The sequence below is a fragment of the Plecotus auritus genome, assembly GCF_963455305.1.
Source record: "Plecotus auritus genome assembly, chromosome: 8".
Lineage (NCBI taxonomy): Eukaryota > Metazoa > Chordata > Mammalia > Chiroptera > Vespertilionidae > Plecotus > Plecotus auritus.
The window spans coordinates 76,381,123-76,402,271 of record NC_137782.1 but is presented as its reverse complement, the minus strand read 5'-3'; the positions used below and the strand labels follow the sequence as shown (position 1 = coordinate 76,402,271).

Here is a 21,149-nt window from a genome sequence, read left to right as displayed (position 1 = left end):
GGGACCCCTCGAGGGATGTCCAACTGCCTGTTTAGGCCTGATCCCGGTGTGATCGGGCCTAAATGGGCAGTCAGACATCCCTCTCACAATCCAGGACTGCTGGCTCCCAACCGCTCCCATGCCTGCCTGCCTGATTGCCTCTAACAACTTCTGCCTGCCAGCCTGATCACCCTCTAACCACTCCCCTGCCAGCCTGATCAATGCCTAATTGCTCCCCTGCCAGCCCGATAGCCCCTAACTGCCCTACCCTGCTGGCCTGGTCACCCCTAACTGTCCTCCCCTGAAGTCCTGGTCACCCCTAACAGCCCTCACCTGCTGGCATGGTCGCCCCCAACTGCCCTCCCCTGCTGGCCTGATTGCCCACAACTGCCCTCCATTGCTGGCCATCTTGTGGCAACCATCTTGTGTCCACCTGGGGGCGGCCATCTTGTGTGTTGGAGTGATGGTCAATTTGCATATTACCCTTTTATTATATAGGATACTGATTTGACTTTGGGAATTTTTTTTAAATGTCCACCTTTTAAAAAACAAACCAATCTGTAATAATAAATGCATAATATGCTAATTAGATGTCCTTCCAGACGACCTTCTGGACAAAGCTGGGGCTGTGAGGGAAGCTCAGGTACCGGGTGTCTGCCAGCAGCCAGAGGGAAGCCAGTGCCGGCAGCCGGGGGAAGGAAGGCCTACTCTTGCACGAATTTCATGCATCAGGCTTCTAGTAAATAAATAAATGGCCACCTTTTGTTAAACTAGGGCACATTAACCATTTGCTTCTTTTTTTTTTTTTAAATATATTTTATTGATATTTTACAGAGAGGAAGGGAGAGGGATAGAGAGCTAGAAACATCGATGAGAGAGAAACATCGATCAGCTGCCTCCTGCACACCTCCCACTGGGGATGTGCCCGCAACCAAGGTACACGCCCTTGATCGGAATCGAACCCGGGACCCTTCAGTCCGCAGGCCGACGCTCTATCCACTGAGCCAAACTGGTTTCGGCAACCATTTGCTTCTTAATCATTGCTGAATCCTTTGAATATCTTTCCCAGTTAGATAGTAAAGAGTTTGATTTCAGAATATGCAGAGGATGTAGCTGGGCTTTCCAAAAGAACTCAGAATAACCCTTGATATGAGGAGTTGGGAGGACAGTTATTAAAACTGCTTCATGGACTAATCCGGACAGAGGGTTAGTTCTTTACTGAGCCTGGACTCTTGCCCATTAGAGTTAATCCTGAAGGTTGTAAGGTATTTTTGGTGGTATTGTATAGAAATGCATATTTAAGGATAAGTCATAGAATTTTTGCTTATGTTAAATAGTTTTTATTAGCAAGTTAGTAATTTTCTCTGTCTTAAGAAGAATGAAATGTAGTGTCAATTTATGAAATAAGTGAAATTTGTTTAAGTGAACTAGAGGGATTGATGTTTGTGAGGTTTATCTACTAAAACCCAGTGAATACTAGTATCAACTCATAGATGCTACAAACTATATGGATGTTTACATTTTTGGCTTTAAAAAAGTTATGTATATTCAGTATGTAGTAAGAAAGCAAACATGGTACAGAAGGATAGGAAGGGAGATGGAAAGCCATCTTTGCCACCCCATTCTCAGAGCCACCAGTCTCTGGATCTGGTTATTCTTTCCCTCTTTTCCCTCCCTCTCCCCTCCCCTTCCCTCCCTTCCATTCTCTCTAAAAATCAATGGAAAAATATCCTAGGAGGAGCATTAAAAAAAAACAACCCAAAAATTAAAATTAACTACTATATATTGTAAAAGTCAATCACTTTTTTGGATAGAATAATCAAAACAATTTCTAACTTCAGCTTTTTCTGTACCTACTCTTTTCTGAAAACCGTAAGTGGTGTTTTCATTCAATTAAATCCCATTGTCACTTGATAGAGTATCTAGAATGGCATTACTGAACCACTCCTCTTAACAATTACCTCAATTATAAGAGCCCCAGTGGGTCCCTTCAAGAGTGGGATGACTCAAATACAGGTATTTTCAAGATTTGTCTTTCCTTTACTGATTCACGAATAGAGTTAGAGAATCTCAGTATGAAGGAAGCCTCAAAGTCATCTTGTGTGACCTTGTTACATACATGTGCTTTGCCCATAAATTGTTTGCAAGAGGTGGAGCTTAATTCCTCTCCCCTTAAGAGTCCTGTCCAATGCATAAAAATATGGCAAAGTGACAGTGTAGGACTTCTGAGGAGAGGTCAAAAGAGGCATTGTGGCTTTCTCCTAGCTATCACTGTTGGAACACTCATTCTGGGAAAAGCCAACAGCCATCTTGTGAGGACGCTCAAGCAGCATGTGGCAAAAAAGTGTGACCTCCTTCCAACACCCAATGAGGCATGGAGACTTCCTTCCAACAGCCTCACCTCTGAGTGTGAGCCTTCAGATGACTGTAGCCCTGGGCAGATTTCTTGATTGAAATCTCATAAGAAACAGCTTAATTCCTCACTCACAGTAACTGAGATAATAAATGTTTGTTGTTTTAAACAGCTAGATTTTTGTGATAATTTATGCAGCAATAGATAACTAATAAACCCTCTGAATCCTCTCACTGCCAAATGGCCCTCTAATTTGTCTAACAATCTACAATGGCAAATCAGGATGCTCTATTGCATCTGTAGGCAACTCAGACTTCAGACTTCACCATGCATCACTGAATCCTGGTTCTCTTCTTTGGAGCCTCTGGGACAGATATGATCAGTGCCCTCCACTTTGCAGGCCCTAGTCACTCATTTCCAGACTGTCTCCTTCCCACCTCTACTCATCTTCCACTTCCATACTGCCACCAGACTTCTCTCTATATAGAGAACCCAACTATGGTCTGAAAAACAAGGGAAGTTAGGAGAAAAACAGACTGTCCTGAAGCAGAAAGGACAAAAAAGAGAACCTGACCCAACTGTGACTTAGAGAGCTACATGAATCCCAGGATCAGAGGGATGATAGTGGTTAAAACAAGAGCCGTATAAGTATATGTAATTAGTTTGTCTGTGTGTTTAAGTAAATGTTGAATAACTTCCTATCCTACCTAATAATCCTATCTAATAAAGAGGGAATATGCTAATTGACTGCCACGCCCTCAATGATGGCGGTGCCCACAGCTACAAGATAGAAGCGCCCAGTCCCCTTAGCCCCCCAGCCACCCATGGCCTGCCTGAGGTGCAGGCAAGCCTTGCATGGTGGCTGCCCAGCCACCCAGGGATGCCCATGGCTCAGGTAACCAGGGCCGGCCGAAGCTTGCACTGTCTGCAGTGGCAGCAGCAGAGGTGTGATGGGGGCGTCGCCTTCCCCTGATCGCCGGGTCGCCTCCTGCCCCTCAGGGCTCCTGGACTGTGAGAGGGGCAGGCCGGGCTGAGGGACGCCCCCCTCCAGTGCATGAATTTTCATGCACCGGGCCTCTAGTAAAAACAAAATATATATTCTTTATCACTCTCATGCTCTCTGCTTTTATTTCTCCAATGAGGTTGCACACACATACACACTCACAGTCCTACCTCAGTTGCTCATTTCCCTACAAGGTAGATGGGAACTACTTAACTTAATGGGAAATGCACTTCCTTCATATGACCCCAGAACATGCTTTCAGTGCTGTTTCTGACTACTACTTGTTTTTCTCCATTCATCTGCAAAACCCCTAGTTCTGGCCACTACAAATTGCTTAGTCTTCTTCCAAAGGGTCATTCCCTCACCCCCACCCTCCCACCCCCACCCCTGACCCCTAGTAACTTTCACAAGCTGTCACTGTTGCTTGAAATGCCCTGGGCCAATTATATTCCTTCTTTAAGACCTGGGTCAGAAGGGAATCTTCCTATAATCCTTTGGAAGCCCTTCTCCCAGATGATTTGTTCCTTCCTTGTGTTCTGTTTGCAACAAGCAGTTGGCACTCATCATGACACATCCTAGTCATGTGTTAAAGTGTCTGCTCCTCCCTCCAGGCCACCACTTATTAACTTTTTTTCTAAAATCATTTCAAAGGAATAGTGAACCCTAGTGACTCACATGGACAGTACAGGGGTTTGAAATATCTTTTCAATTGTTAGAAGATTCCACTGCCTTATAAGACTCATACCACCAGATTGTGAATCATTTGAGGACAAGGACTGTCTCATATCCAACTTTCTACTTATCCTCCATAGTAGGCTCCCAATAATTAATAGATGAATAAATTAAGCACCAAATGGAATTTCCTTATTGATAATTTAGCAGAAATTTTGAAAGAAATTAGCCACTTTTTTAGAAAAATGAAAAGTCACACAGAATAACCTCACAAGCTTTCAAAAACAAACAATATGGGTAGAAAGAGTTGGATAATGATGAGTGCACAGGAACAAGAAGACAGTTTGGAGACAGTTTCAATGGATTGCAGAAGACAGCCCCAACAAACAGCCTTGTAAAAGGACAATTTGGATGTGAATGTGTTTGTAACACCCGTCCCCCCACCTCCCACCCCCCAGATCACAAAATGCTGGCAAAGCCTAGCCTACAAATCACTGCTTTAATGCAAAGCAAATGCTTGTCCCTGGAATAAAACAGCTGAGAAGAATTAATTTTCCTTGCTTTTAGAGAAGAAAAACCAATATATTTTTACCTGCTAAAGTACAATTACATGTGCTTTCCAGGCCACTATAGAAGTGCTTTATTGAGGCCACTGTATATAGTATGGTTAATAATCCTATCTAATAAAAGAGTAATATGCAAATTGACCATCACTCCAACACACAAGATGGCTGCCCCCATGTGGTCAAAGATGGCTGCCCCCATGTGGACACAAGATGGCTGCCACAAGATGGCCAGCAGGGGAGGGCAGTTGGGAGGGATTAGGCCTGCAAGGGAGGGCAGTTGGGAGGGACCAGGCCTGCAAGGGAGGGCAGTTAGGGGTGACCAGGCCAGCAGAGGAAGGAAGTTGGGGGCGACCGGGCCTGCAGGGAGGGGCAGTTGGGGGGGACCCAGGCCTGCAGGGGAGAGCAGTTGGGGGGGACCCGGCCTGCAGGGGAGGGCAGTTAGGGGTGACCAGGCCTGCAGGGGAGGGCAGTTAGGGGCAATCAGGCTGGCAGGGGAGCAGTTAGGCATCAATCAGGCTGGCAGGGGAGTGGTTAGGGGTGATCAGGCTGGCAGGCAGAAGCGGTTAGGGGCAATCAGGAAGGCAGGCGAGCAGTTGGGAGCCAGCAGTCCTGGATTGTGAGAGGGATCCCAGATTGGAGAGGGTGCAGGCTGGGCTGAGGGACACCCCCCCCCCCACCCCGTGCATGAATTTCATGCACCAGGCCTCTAGTAAATAATAAAAAACATAAAGTACATATGTCAAAATGACGGAACTTTTTTTTTTTTTATAAATGGAGATGGCGACATAACCACAAAAAGACGTATATCGAATCCAACGTAACCTGAGGACTATCTGTATATATTAAGAATTCCAAAACACCATTTGGAAAGAATATATGCACCCTTATGTTCATAGCAGCATTTATTTTTTAAATATATATATATTTTATTTATTTCAGAGGATGGGAGAAGGACAGATAGAAACATGAGGATGAGAATCATTGATCAGCTGCCTCCTGCATGCCCCCTACTGGGGATCAAGCCCACAATCTGGGCATGTGCCCTGACTGGTAATTGAACTGTTACCTCCTGGTTCATAGGTTGATGCTCAACCACTGAGCAACACCAGCTGGGACATAGCAGCATTATTTACAATAATCTGGAAACAGCCCAAGTGCCCATCAGTAGATGAGTGGATAAAAAGGAGTGGTACATTTACACAATGGAATACTATGCAGCTGTAAAAAATGGAAATCTTACCTTTTGCAATAGCATGAATGGACCTGGAGGTTATTATGCTAAATGAAATAAGCCAGTTAGTGAAAGACCAGTACCATATGATCTAATTTACTATATATGGAATCTAATGAACAAAATAAAATGATGAACAAAATAAAACAGAGGCATGGATACGTGGAACAGAGTGATAGCTGTCGGCAGGGATGGGGGCTGGGGATGGCTGGGGTGAGTGTGTGGACAGCATGAAAGAAGGTGAAGGGATTAGCCAAAGAACATATATACATAACCCATAGACACAGACAGCTATGGTGATGGCCAGAGGGAAGGGGTGGTGGTGGGGGGTGGTCATAGACAAAGGGGGGGAATGTGAACATCTGTAATAGTGTCAACAATAAAAATAAACTTCAAAAAAAGAATGTAATATATTTGTAAGTTATAAAGGACAATAATAAAATGAGCACCTGTGGACCTGCCATTCAGCTTAAGAAATTGCCCATTACCCATAAGTTTGAAGCCCCATGTGGGCCTGTCTGCACTTTACATAAATGGTATATTATATGATTTCCTCTATGAGAGTTTTTTACATATTTAACTAAAAGAATAATGAGTTCCTTTATCATTCTAGACTTAGCGCTATCAAGTCAAACTGTTCTTCAGTTGCCAATTGGAACTTGAACGTGGTGCTCCCTCCCCTTTCAGAATAGGCAAAGTTCTTTATCAAGTACTATTTTTGTCACTGTTACCAAAATTAGCTATTGTTTAAATTTTTTAAAAAATGTTCAGTTGAATTGGTGCTCTCCAGAACATGAAAAAGATAAAATGTCATTTTACTATAAGTTAAAATTCTAAACCGTCTTTTGGTTTTACTGGCATTAAAAATTTGGCGAGTATGTATAAACACAAACACTTCAAAGGAACTTCATTCTTGGGGCCCCAACAATATCACTTATTTCCAATTCATGGCACATGCCACCATGAGCTCTTATGACTAGGCTTCTGCTGGGCTCACAGAATCATAAAAATAACCCTCAAAGAGAAGGCAAATCAGCTATTAGGATGTTAATAGGAAAAGAGGCACGTATGGATGTTCATCTGCTGTTAATAACTTTCCTTTAAAATACAACTAAAATGTTGGTCTGTAAGAGGGTTCAGTGTTGTGCATGGAAGCTCATTTCTTTAGTGCCCCAGTAGTGCTTTGGGATTGTTACAACTTTATTTTTGTTTTAAGAGATAAGCTGGCATTTTGCTTCTTATTTAAGGACTAGTGGCCAGGTGCATGGATTCGTGCACATTGAAAGGAAATTAATTAGAAGAAATACTTTAATATTGCTATTCGCCCTTTCTCTATAATAGAAGTGTCAACCAAATTCATGATCGACAATGACAGATCGAAACAAGTGTGATTGGCGCCAGTGAGAGCTTTATATGTATTACACATGCGCAAGTCAATGTTTATTTTTAAATTGCCAGTGCGTGTCATATGTACTGGATGGACGGATGGTTGGTCACTTAGCCTTTTATATAGAGAGAGATCAGATGGAAAGAAGCAAATGAAATAATTTATTCTTAGAGGCAAAATATCATGTCTTAAGGTAGACATGCTATTTCAACTTATCAACAATTGGATTAATCTGTTGAAGTAGTGCTCTGAGATTTATATAATTCAGAATTAGCATTTGTGTTTTTTATTTTATTTTTAAATTACAGTTTGCATTCAGCCATATTTTGTATTAATTTCAGATATACAACATAGCAGTGAGATAATCACATACTTTACAAAGCGTTTCCCCTGATATTTCAGGTGCCCAGCTATCACTGTATATAGTTATTACAGTATGGTTGACTATATTTCCTATGCTGTACTTTACAATCCCATGACTATTTTGTAGCTACCAATTAATACTTCTAGTGTTTTTTTCTTTGCGGGGGTGGGGGGAGGTTGTTGTTTTTCTTAATTTTTGTTTTTAAAATACAAAGATATTGATTACAAGTAGCTATAATCTGCTTTGTTTGCTTTAAAACAACTTTTCTTCCCTTAAATATCACTAGTCTACTTTTTACAATTACAAATAGATTTTCATCCATAATTTTCTTCTCCATCATAAGAAGTATAGTTCTAGCTATAATCTAATGATGTAGTTTTTTTGGCCACAAGGTTTTCCATCTGAAATAAAAAAAAACACAAAGATTTATTAATAGAATTCTAGTGATTAAGTACTTCTTATTACCCTGGTTCTCCTAAAACTCAGAAAAACATTTTGACAAATTTTATAGTCAGTTTTCATGTGCTCAAACAGTAATAAATCCTAAAAAAATATTTGTTGAATGAATGAAATCATATTTCAATAAAACATGTTTTACTGAATGCTTTTCTTTTCAGCAGAGAACTTCCAAGCCCAGCCAGTGGCCCCTATGTCCTGCAGTTTCTAATACAATAAAATGATAAAACAGGAAGAGAATAGAAATGTCCTTCAGGGCTTGTGTTACTATTTGACTCACATCCCTCTCTTCCCTTTCAGTCAGCACCCTTCTTTAGTCTTGAACAAGTCAGAGTGAACCTTGGAAAGGGAAGATAATTGTTTCCTTGGCTTAGTATAACTGGGGTTCTATAGAACTTAATCCCCAACCCTCCCAGGACAGTGCAGAGGTGAAAGTTTTTCAGGGAAGCAAGCCAACTCAACTACTTCATGGGCATAATGGGCCAAGTATTCTATAAATCTTAAGGATTCTATGTCAGGATAGTAAAGCATCCTTGTATGAAACTCCCATTGGGTTTTAAAGAATCTAACAACCATGGGAAAAAATCTCCAATGAATTTATCTCTATTCAATAAGGAATAACTTAAACCCTGTGCAAAATGTCCTCAGGTAAGCCATTTGACCTAAGGCTAAGGAGCAGCAGCTGACTTGGCAACTGTCCAGCCCAAGACAGTTCTGTTTTAGAGTTCTGTTTTTCATGCAAGAAACTCTGGGATGGGAAGCCAGGCAGTGAGGTTCTTTGTTTTGTATATTTTTTAATCCTCACCCAAGGACTTGTTTAGAGAGGTGGGGGGGGGGGGGGAGGGGGGGCGTAGGAGAGAGAAACAGAAACATTAATGTGAGAGAAACATGGTCTGGACCGGGGCTCAAACCCACAACCCAGGTATGTGCCCCGACTGGGAGTCGACCCCTTCTCATAATTTAAATTTATGGTTCTACTCATGCCCAATGGCCCCATGCTGATATGATAACCAGTGGTCCCTTTACAAGTCTGAATTGAAGGCCCAGGATGCAGAGCTTAAAGACCCTCCTCCAGAGTTCTGCAAGTTGGAAAACCCCGAAAAAGGGAAAAAGAAAAAAAAAAAAAAAAAAAAGAAAGCCTCCAAGTCTGCAGATAATGCCACCAATGGGGAAACGTTAGAAGAGAATGAAGCTGGGGACTGAAGTGGGTCCCATATCCCCAGCTTGCTTGCTGCTCCTGCCTCATCTCCTTCCTGCTACACCCCAGGCTCTCAAATGCAGTTTCTACTCCACCCCGGACTGCCAGTGAGCAGGGTCTCTCTGCCCCAGCCCAGTCCCCCAACCCAACCCACTTCCAACAACAGCCAACTCCAACGGACTGGTCTTGGGAGCCATCTAAGATTACCTTAAATAGAAAAGATAAATTGAATAATAAAATCAATCGGGAGTTAAAAAAATTGCTAACATCCTACTACCATTACATAAAATTTCAGTAATTCAGAATATCATAATCTAAACATGTAAGAAATTAATTCTTTGTAGATAATATAGATTAACAGGGTAATTGAGGTTCCTAGGGATATTCTTTAAAAAAAAAAATAGGACATGAATGAAAACAGGACAAAATTCAGAAGTTTCAGGAGGGATAGATTGTAAAAAATAGGTTGCCCTCTACTCAACTTTCTGACTCAACCAGTTCTTAAGATCTTCTTCCAGAGAGATCCCATGTATTTGTAAACATGTTCATCTATGGTGCCCTTTTATTTTCTTTCACAAAAATGCCTGCACACCTCTATAAATCATCCTCCACTTTACCTTTTATTTTAGATAAACTATATATTTTGCAGATTAGTGTTTTTTCAAACTGAAGTTATATTAATGAGGTCTGAAGTCAATTTAATGAGTCACAAGCATAATCTTTTTAATGCATTGGGTAGAATACCAATGCATTGCTAATAAAATGGTATTATTTTATGCAATTTTAGTTATAAAAATGTGTATAGTAAGTAAAAATATTTGGGGCTGTTTTTTTTTTGTTTTTTTTTTTGTTTGTTTGGTTTTTTTTTTTGCTTTATTTTGGTTCATGGTCAAAAGTTTGAAAAATATTTAGTACAGATAGTTCCATATCATGTATGTAGAGCTACTTCCTTTGTTTTTTAATTGTTGTGTTGTATTCCATTGAATTGAGTACTATAGTTATATGTATATTAGAGGCCCGATGCATGAAATTCGTGCAAAAGTAGGCCTTCCTTCCCCCAGCTGCCAGCACCAGCTTCCCTCTGGCACCTGGGACCCGGGCTTCCCTCACTGCCCCAGCTTCATCTGGAAGGTTGTCTGGAAGGATGTCCAGTCTAATTAGCATATTACACTTTTATTATTATAGATAGTCCCAACAATGGGCAATTAAGCTATTTCCAGTTTCTTCCTAGTTAAAACTACTTCAATGAATATCTTTTTTTTCTAGTCATAAATGATAACTCAGGTTTTAATATTTGTTTCATTGATTTCAGAGAAGGGAGAGGGAGAGAGGGATAGAAACATCAATGATGAGAGAATCATTGATTGACTGCCTCCTGCACGCACCCCACTGGGAATTGAGCTCGCAACCCAGGCATATGCCCTGATCAGGAATTGAACCATGACCTCCTGGTTCATAGGTCAATACTCAACCACTGAGCCACGCTGGCTGGGCCAATGAATAGCTTTTTAAAGGTGTTCTTTTATAAATATAAATGCGTATTTGCAGAACCAATACCTAGAAGTAGAATTGTGAGGTCAAAGGATATGTCATTTTGGTAACTACAGTCAATCCTCATTATTTGTAAATTTCTTATTTATTAATTTTCCTACTTGGAGAAATTTATTTTTAATCTCAAAATTAGCACTCCCAGCACTTTCACAGCCATTTGTGGTATGGGCAGAGTGGTGAAAAATCTGAGTCACCTGACATGCACATTCCCAGCTTAGGTGAACAAGCTGATGCTCTGCCTTCTTGTCTCAGCTTATAAACAAGTATCCTTTCTGTGGTCTATTTGTGCCACATTTTCACAGTTTTGTGTTTTTTGTTGATGATTTTGCTGTTTAAAATGGCCCCCAAGCATAATGCTGAATTGCTGTCTAGTGTTCCTAAGTGCAAGGAGGTTGTGTAGAAATGTGTATGGCCCGGCTGGCATGGCTCAGTGGTTAAGTGAGGCAGGAGGTCACCGTTCAATTCCCAGTCAGGGCCCAAGTTGGGGGCGTGCAGGAGGCAGCTGATCAATGTTTCTATCTTCTCTCCCTCTTCCTCTCTCTCTAAAAAATCAATAAAAACATATCTAAAAAAGAAAAGAAAAGAAAAGAAAATGTGTGTGTGGGATTAGCTTCATTCAGGCAAGTGTTATTATGCTGTTGACCATGAGTTCAAAATTAATGAACCAACAATACCGTATATCCAGAAAAGGAAGAGGAAGTCACTGATCTGTATGTTGCTCCAGAAACTGATAAAGTAACCTCTATGGTGCATAATGGAAGCCATGGAGAAGCTGGAATATAGTTTAATTTGTGGATTCATGAGAAGATGGCCAGTAAAAAGAGCATAGGGGCCAGCATTATTGAGGCTAAAATCAAAGAAAGTCATGGGCAGGTTTTCCGGGGTCAGGAAAATGTTAAACTTGTCTTGGCTGCTGTTTTATTATACAAGAATACTGCATATAGTTAATTACTTGTGAGAAACATATTAAATTAGATGTCTTTAAACAGAAACCCACATGAAATAAAAGTTACTTACTGATTGAAAATGTTGTGACCAGAGACTTGTAGGAACCTAACGCTGTATTTTTCTCTTAGGAGTGATGGGTTCATATTTGCTAAATAATTGTTCATGCTGACCTTATAGAGCATAGCTACCACAAATTACAAGAATGTATTTCCAAATGGCCATACTCCCACCATCATTTTATGAGAGTGCTCGTTTCTTCACCACCCCTCCCCCCAAGTTGTTTTAACCCTTTTGATATCTGATAACCTGATAGATGAATAATGGTATCTTTTGGTTTTAGTTTGCAGTTCTTTTAGTAGGAGAAATCTTTTTGTGTTTGAGGGTCATTCATGTTTCCTTTTGTTTATATCCTTCTTGCTTTATCTTTGGATATTTGTCTCTTATTGATTTGTAGCAGATCTTTATATATTAAGAAAATTAGTCCTTTTTCTTTGCTATGAATTGCAAATATTTCCCTAGTTTGTCTCTTGACTTTTTCCCCCCATATGGTAAAGAAAATGCAGTAAACATTTTTTTAAAGTAGTCAGATTCATTGATCTTGTCTTTTATGATCTCCGGGTTTTGTTATTGTTTTAAAATCTTTTCTTTGGAGATATTTAAGAATTGTATTTGTGTTTGATGTTTTGTGGTCCTTTGGTGTTTGCACAGAATTTAATCTTCTTAATATGTAACACTAATTATAAGTCCTTTTCAAGCTGAGTAAATTTCAGAGTAATAGAACAATGGGAGATCGAAGGTTTTGGAATCCACAAGTCCAGTTTGAATTCCAGTTTGTTTATGTACTAAAATGACATAAGCCATTTTCGTACTTTCTGTGAGCATCAGGTGCCCCATCCAGGCTTTGCTGAGTTCTACAAAAGACAGTGCCAGCATAGGATAGATTCGGAATGTTAGTTCCTCCCTCTCCTGCTTCCCTGAAGTCCTCCACCAAGAAATAATTTGTCATATTAATTTAAGACATGCACTAAAATAAATAAAATAGGGTTTCTTTTCAAAAGTATTCTATAATTTAAATTGTAGACAGTTCCTGCTGAGTTTTTCAAGCTAGCTTGAACTCGTTATATACTGAATGAATCATTATCTACTGATTAGAATTGTTGGTATTAAAAATGTCTTAGTACAATGCACCCCTTTTTAGGGGGATTTGTGAAAAGAGTGAAGACTGAATTTCTAGACATTGAATTACTTTCTTTTAACTTTGTATTTATAGATACATTTGCATTGTCATTACTCTAGGGAAACTCAGTAAGACTTGAGTGCCTTTGCTTTCTTAGGCAATTAGAATATCCAAGATCTTGCTCTGGACTTGAAGATTTTTAAGTTCAAAGGAGATGTGTGAGGAAGAAAAACATCTGGTGAAGAGTGCTTGCTTCATTGCGTGATACTGTTTTCCTGCGCTCTTTCGCAGAGCGTCTGTTTAGCAGGTTGGCAGGTTTGGTAATTAATTGATGATGAGGGAATAAGCCACGTATCTGAGGAACTCAATTTTGTCCCTAAGCTTCTTTCTTCCCCACATGTCTGGCAAAGCGTCAGTCCAGGATCACTGATCCCACAGTTGTGTCTCAACTCAAACACTTGTCTTCAGGGTTAATTAGCTCAGGGACATAAACAGATGGATGGCCTGGGACCCAGAGGGTTGAGTGTTGAGCAATGCAGTTTTATTATCAGGGACTTTTGAAATTTTTGTTGGATAAGGGCCTCAAAACTTTACCAAGTGTTTTTTTAAAAAAAACAAAAAACTTAGAATTTTGATAGTATGTACTTGAAGGTGACAAAGTTTTGTGTGTATCTCTGTGTGTTTGTGAATTTTTCTTCTTGTAACTTAATTTAGGTATAATTTCAGACTTATATTTGAAAAGTTACAAGAATAGTACAAGGGACATCCATGATTCCTTAACCCAGATTCACCCATTGTTTTCATTTTCCTCCATTTGTTTTTCCTTCCTCACTCCTTGCTTCCCTTTATCTTCTCCTTACGCACATAGACCCAGACACTCACACATGTACTTTTTTTTTCTTAAGTATTTGAGACCAAGATGGAGATTTCAGGGGTCCTTACTGCTAATACTTCTGTGTATGTTCCTTAAGAACAAGCCATTCTCCTATATAATTACATATAGATATAAAAATGATAAAATTTAACATCAATATAACATTATTATTGAATCCAAAGTCCCTTTTAAAACTCCATCAGTTGTTTCAATACTGTCTCTTATAACATCCCCCAAACCTAGTCCAGGATCCAATCCAGGTTGACACATTGCATTTAAATGGGAACGTTTCTCAACTTCCTTTGTATTTTTGACTTTGACATTTTTGAAGAATTCAAACTGGCTATTTAGTAGCATTTCTATATCAGCTTTGTGTGGTGCTTCCTCATGCAATCCTAGCTCTGCATTTTTGACAGGAATACCACAGAAGTGGTGGTGAGTCTCAGGTGTCTTGTCAGGAGGTTCGTAGCATTGATTTGTACCTTAATTGGTGATGTTGGCTCGGTTCATTTGATTCACATGTAGTTCATCAGGTTTCTCTATTTAACTAGAGGCCTGGTGCACAGATTTGTGCACTGGTGGGGTCTCTTGGCATGGCCTGCAGAGATCTGAGGAGGAGCCACTCCCGCTCATCCCCTTCCCATTCATCCTGGTCAGCTGAGCAGTGCTCCTGCTGTGGGAGTGCACTGACCACCAGGGGGCAGCTCCTGTGTTGAGAGTTTGTCCCCTGGTGGTCAGTGTGCATCATAGCAACTGGTCAAATGGTCGTTAGGTTGTTCAGTTGCTTAGACTTTTATATATATAGATAAGAATTTTGTGGAGAGATACCTTGAGACTATGGAAATAGCCTGTTCCTCTTCAAATTTTCACCAACTAGTTTTAGCAACCATGATGGCTTGCTAATTCTTATTTTGTCTGTATTTATGAGTGGGCATTCTGCTGCAAGGAAGAGCTTTCTCTTCTCTCCTGTTTACTTATTCACTTATTTGTTTGCATTAGTATGGGCTTGTTGGTTTTTACTATGTTCAGTGGGATAGTTAATTACTGTTATTATTTATTTTGATACTTAGATTGGCACAGATTTGTCGAGCTGACCCCTGGTCTGTTTGATAAATCCTCATCATTCTTTGAGCTCTTCCTTATTTTCTGGCACAACATGATGTTCCAGATTCATTTTATATTTTCTCTGCCCCAGTTCTGGAATTGACATTTCTTCAAGAAATCCTGGTTTCTTTTCATGAAGAATGGTGTTTAGAAACCAAGGTGTGTGTGTGTGTGTGTGTGTGTGTGAGAGAGAGAGAGAGAGAGAGAGAGAGAGAGAGAGAGAGAGAGAGAGATTTAAAGGGAACTGTTATGGAATATTACATTTACTAAATCATTGTGTATTGTACGTATGAGTGTGTGTGTGCATTTGTGTATCTTTAATGTTACAAGTTTCAAACAGAAGAGCATTTATTTTACATGTAATAATCATAAGTTTTGACAAGAAAGAAATACATTTTTCATTTCACAGTAAATGGCATTACGCAGTTTTGAGTACTAAATCATCTTGACATTTATGAAAGAGCAAATGGAAAGTGGGGAACTGAGTGTGTTAGGTATAAAGCTATCTTTAACGGTTCTATTAAAAAGCAGAAATTTATTTTCCATCTGTGATCTGAATGTGCCTGTTTGTGCTCTCCTCATGGCAGTGGAGTTCCTGTGGAGCCACACGACGGAGAGCATGTGCGTTGGCTACATGTCAGCCCAGGACGGGAAAGCCAAGGTAAGCGGGGAAACGGGCGTAGTCTGAACACCTTGCAGCCATCCCAGGAGCCTCTGACAGGCCGAGTCCACACGATGGGTTTTCTCAGCCTCTCCTGGGCAGTAGCTCCATGATCTTTATGAGAATGTGATTAAGAACAGTTGATGATTCCAAAGAAAAGCAGCAGCTCTTTTATGCTTTTGATGATGGAGCAGGGAGGTTAGGAACAACTTTTTTTCCACCTTGTTCTTTGTCCATTGTGAATGATTGGAAAAGAGGAAACTGGGATTGAGAAGAGAAAATGGGAGTGAAGCTGATGGGCTGTCAGGGCTAGTGATTTTGCAGGGAAGGTTGGAATAGGTAGAGGAAACCAAGGTAAGCAAAGCCAAGCGCCTGGACCGCGCTCTGCACGCGTGAGGGCGGGGCTGGCTGACGTGCTGATACGTGCGACCTGACCGGTACGCAGTGTGCCCCACACGCCCTGGCCTAGCGTCCTCATGGGCAGAGGCTGAGGTCTGCACCCCGAGTGTCACATGCCCGTGGCACACGGCCCTCCGTGAGTCACGACAATCACACGGACGTCCACGCAGCACCTCCTGAGTGGCTTGGCTTCCCCACACTCACGGGGACTGAGCCTGGGAATAAGAAACATCATTTGTGGATTTTATTTTAGACTTGGCCTCAGGTTCTTCTAGTTCATACAGTTTTTAGACTCAGCTGTGGCACATGATGTTTCCTTGGCATTCAGGTACCTCATTTGCAAAGCTGTGAAGTTGGGCAGCCTCTATTTTAAAGGACATGATTTATTTAACACATTTGGAAACGTAATAAGGAAACTTATGATATAAATTGATATAGATGAAATTATTGGCAGGTTAAAGATACATGTAAGAAAGAATAGTTTATAGCGTATTTATCGTGTAATACCCATTCAGACTGGCCTCTGTGGTACCCAGCAAGCTGGTGGCATTGCAGGCTTCTGTGAGCGCAGTGGGCAGGAGCACCACAGGCAACGTTGTCTCACAGCCCTGCGGCTCTCACTCTGCTCCCCTCGGCATCACCCTCACCTGACACAAGACTTATATTACATTAGTGGACTTATATCTTAAGAGAGTGCATAAAGATTGCTTTATTTAATAATGTTTAGAGAAGGGAATTGTAACTGCCCATTTAAAAAGTGATTTACAGGTTTAGAGCAACACTCTAATAGAATTTTCTGTGATGATGGAAATGTTTTATAATAATATTGTGTTGTCCAATAGGATAGCCACTAGCCACATGTGTCTATTAAGCACTTGAAATGTGGGTAGTATGCCTGAGGAACAGAATTTTAAATTTTTCTTACCTTAAATTTAAATAACCATATGTGGCTACTGTATTGAATAGCACAGGTGTAAGAATCAGAGGAGAAATGATTATTCAAGTAAGTGTTTTCAGAGCATTCTTTCCCTCCCAATGACAAAATGGTTCCCAAATATAAAATGTCTGGTAAGCCACAAGAATCCTTGCACAAAAATGGCTTGTAGCCATTTATGTTTCTCTCACCCCTTACAAGCTGACTGTCATCTAAAATTGCCTTTTCACAAAAGAACCTCATGGGAGGTGGACTTCAGTACAGAAGCCAGTCTGGTGGGGTACGATCGTGTTGCTAAGTCCCATGTATAGAAATGTTCCCACTATCCCTGCTGGTGGCCTGTGGGAGACACCTTACAATTTCACATGAAATATGTGTGGTAGAGAGAGGGAGAGGACCGCACTGAGCCAGAGACGTTTGGCCTCCAGTTGCATTGCTTGACATCTGGTGGACGTGGTTTTCATATTGCTGGTAAATTCTCCAGCTGCTAGTCTTGATTAGCCCAACAGATACAGCTGCTCCTCTTGCCTCACTTGTAAATTACGTTTTTGACCTTCTTTGCAGAGAGTTAATCCCTCTTCCTTTCTTCCTCCTTTGAGCCTGTGGCTACAAATGCTTTTTTTTAAAAAAAAAACAAACAAACCCCAAACACTAATGCTTTGGCTGCTGAATTCTATTGATCAAAAAAGCCATCTCTTCTTTCATACAGGCTGGAATTTTATTGTATTGCAAGTAAGACAGAGTCATAGATGAGAAGCTGGGCTCAAAAGAGAAAGGGGCTATAACAAAGTTCATGATCTTTTTAAGAGCATAACCTGTGGCCTTCCCCCCGGTTTCCTGACTTCCATGGAAGAGTTGTTGAATTAGTGGCATAACTATTCAGCAGAATGACTGGTTTGTAAAATTTCCTTTCACATAATGTTGAGAACCATGGTTGTGAAATGAAAAAAGGAGGCATCTTTAAAAACTAAAAAAATAAATAAAAAAAAAATTAAAATTAGAAACTATTTCAAAATGTGTTTTGTTTGTTTTGTTTTGTTTTGTTTCATTTGCCCTGCTTTCCAAATATTGCCTTCTTTGTGCTTGTTACCAAATTCAGAAACTAAAACCACAGGACATTTGGACATTTTATACAAGCTAACTATGTTTAATCTAAGTTAAGACCTTGAATTAGAGCTCACCTCAAAATCATACTGCTTAAAAAGGCTGGATAGTAATCAATATCATTTTAACCAGAAGTCATGTATAATTTGAATAAAAAGAAGCAGGTTCTTTTACAAGTTTATTTCCTTTTTAAAAGAACGTTCTTTCAATTATGTCATTTAATATCTAAAGCCTTCTATAGCCTAAGTTAAAGAGATTTCTTTTCATTGAGCAAAAATAAGGGCATTAATAACGGTTGGAAAGCAGTTAATGAATACTTTTTAATAAACACCCAGTATGCATGGACTACAGTAATAAAAACAGATGTTAAAACTAGCATGGAACTTACTCCAGTATTTTAAGTGAAACCTAGATTTATTTTACTATTTAGAGGTCACTTTTTATAGCAGTAGTGAACATACTATTATAAAAATTAATCCTTGGGGAGGAACAAGCTATTTTGTGGTCTTAAAGTATCTCCTCATAGATTTCTTATTAGTTGTTAGAAAGAATAATAGTAGTTTATACTGGGAAAACCAGGCAACAACTCGACTATGTGGTCAAAATCATTGTCATCAGGAAGGGGCAGATGGACTTCCTGTGCCTCTGGGTGTGATAACCTGAGAAGACACAAACATCGCTCATGCAGTAACCCGTCCGGAAGTGCATAACCTGGATCTAATCACAAGGAAACAGACAGATCTAAATGGGGAATGTTCTATGAAGAAAGAAAAAAGGGGTCTATACAGTTGACTTTGAATATGGGTGTGAATTGTGCAGTCCACTTATATGTGAATTTTTAAAAAATAAAAACTATAAATGTATTTTCGCTTTCTTATGATTTGCTTAACTACATTTTCTTTGGCTTATGTTATTGTAAGCTATAGTATGTAACACATATAACATACAAAATATATGTTAATTGATTATGTTATTGGTAAGGCTTCATGGGTAAGGTCATCAATAGGCTATTAGTAGTTAAGTTTTGGGGGAGTCAAATTTATGCACAGGTTTTTGACTGCATGGGAGGTCAGTGCCTTAACCACCATGTTATCCAAGGGCAACTGTATTCTTAAAAAATGTCAATGTCATAAAAGCAAAGGCTGCAGAAATGTTCTAGATTAAACAACACTAAAGAGTGTGACAGCTAAAAGCAATAACTAATCCTAGACTGGATCCTATATAGCAGGGGAAAAATACATTATTAGGTTAATTTACAAAATTAGAATATGGATGGTAAAAAGTGTTGTATAATTGTTAAATTCGTTATAGCTATACTGTGCTATGTAAGGTAATATCCCTACTCTTAGAAAATACAAACTGAAATATCTAGGAGAACCATTATCTTCATAATGGTTCAGAAAAAAAAATATTATGTGCATGGATGGGTGGATAGATAGATAGACAGCAAATTACAAAGCAAATGGAGCAAAATGGAACCTGGGTAAAGGATGTATGGTTGATCCTTGAACTATTCTATAAGTTTGAAGTTATTTCCAAATAAAAAGTTAAATAACACCCTTGGATAATATGGCACATTTGATTAGTCTGCTGGGCCTTGCAGTTGAAGTGAACAAGTATTGGAATGGATGTGGTGCCAAGCAGTTGGAACCCGGGTTGTCCCTCCACTCTTTGCGCACTGAGAGACTGACTTGGTATGATCACTCTGTCTCTCTGCTTCTCAGAGGACTCATCTGGAAAATGAGAATTAAAATACCTCACCATACCTTTTAAGTCCTTCCTGGGATAAAGCATGTGGTAACAAGGAAGCAAAATCTTATTTGTCTGAATATGGATGACTGGACTCACATTAAGTTATTCATATCTTATGGATATATTGTCTATATTATGGGTATTGTATACATTATGGCCCTCTACCCCTAGATACTTGCTTCCAATCTGTAAAATTTGAAATTCTACATGCTAGGTTACATAAGCAGATAATTGCTATTCAGTTTTTTAGTAGGATTTTTATGACCCCAATGCAGTATCTACCATGTTTTGTTTTTATGAAGATAGTTTCTGGTGCTTTATGAAAATTCTCAATAAATATTTGTTTTGAAGGATAGCACAGATGAGATTTCTGAGAGCTTTTTGCTAGATTTAACTTATCTCTCAAATAAAGGTAGAAAACTTAAGGATGCGGACACATTCTGCGAAATGCATCATTAGGCAATTTCATAGTTGTCTGAACATCATTGAGTATACTTAAGAAATCTAGGTGGTATACTAGTAGCCTACTATATATAGGCTATAGCATATTACTGCACTGACTACTCTAGGCAGTTGTAACATAATGTTAAATATTTATGTAAACATAGACAAGGTACACTAAAAATCTATAATAATAAAAGCATAATATGCTAATTAGACCAGACGACCTTCCAGACCAGTGGTCGGCAAACTGCGGCTCGTGAGCCACATTTGCCACTCTGTTGACTAATGAGTTTGCCGACCACTGACCTAGACTCTCAATTCCAATAATTACAGGCTGTTGTTGTTCCTTGTGATTAAGCCCCTATCCCAGTGGTCGGCAAACTCATTAGTCAACAGAGCGGCAAACTGTGGCTCACAAGCTGCATGTGGCTCGCGAGCCACAGTTTGCTGACCACTGTTCCAGACGAAGCCGGAGCTGTGAGGGCAGCCCGGGTCCCGGGTGCCTGCCGGCAGCTGGAGGGAAGCCCAGGTCCCAGGTGCCAGAGGGAAGCCAGTGCCGGCAGCTGGGGGAAGGAAGGCCTACTCTTGCACAAATTTCATGCAGTGGGCCTCTAGTCCTATCTAATAAAAGAGTAATATGCAAATTAACCATCACTCCACTACACCAACAAGCCACACCCACCAGCCAATCAGGAGTGAGTATGCAAATTAACCCAACCAAGATGGCTGCAGCCACAGAGAGAGCAGGAGGCGTGGGTTTCCCCCGCAATGGAGGAAGCCAAGCTTTCCGCACACCCTGGCAGACCCAGGCCTCCACTCAAGGCTACAAAGTTTCAATTATAGAAGATAAATAAATCACAACAATAATGGCAGCAGCCACGGAGCTGGACAGAGCAGGAGGCTTGAATTGCCCCCGGCAATGGAGGAAGCCAAGCTTCAGCAGCCCTGGCCAGCCTTGGCCTCCTCTGCTTAAGGCTACAAAGTTTCAATTA

The 21,149-nt window shown here is 40.2% G+C and overlaps 1 protein-coding gene across 3 annotated transcripts in view; it reads left to right on the top strand.

The window, feature by feature from the left end:
* The window catches only part of TASP1 (taspase 1), a 279,716-nt gene that overhangs the window by 228,191 nt on the left and 30,376 nt on the right, over positions 1 to 21,149 (top strand). For all 3 annotated transcript variants that reach the window (XR_013961358.1, XM_080683016.1, XM_080683017.1), the window contains one exon: positions 15,451 to 15,524. Coding sequence is in view for 2 of the 3 variants with exons in the window: in XM_080683016.1 (XP_080539142.1) it covers positions 15,451 to 15,524 (74 nt within the window). In the remaining variant the exon portion in view is untranslated. The remainder of the gene's footprint in view (positions 1 to 15,450; positions 15,525 to 21,149) is intronic.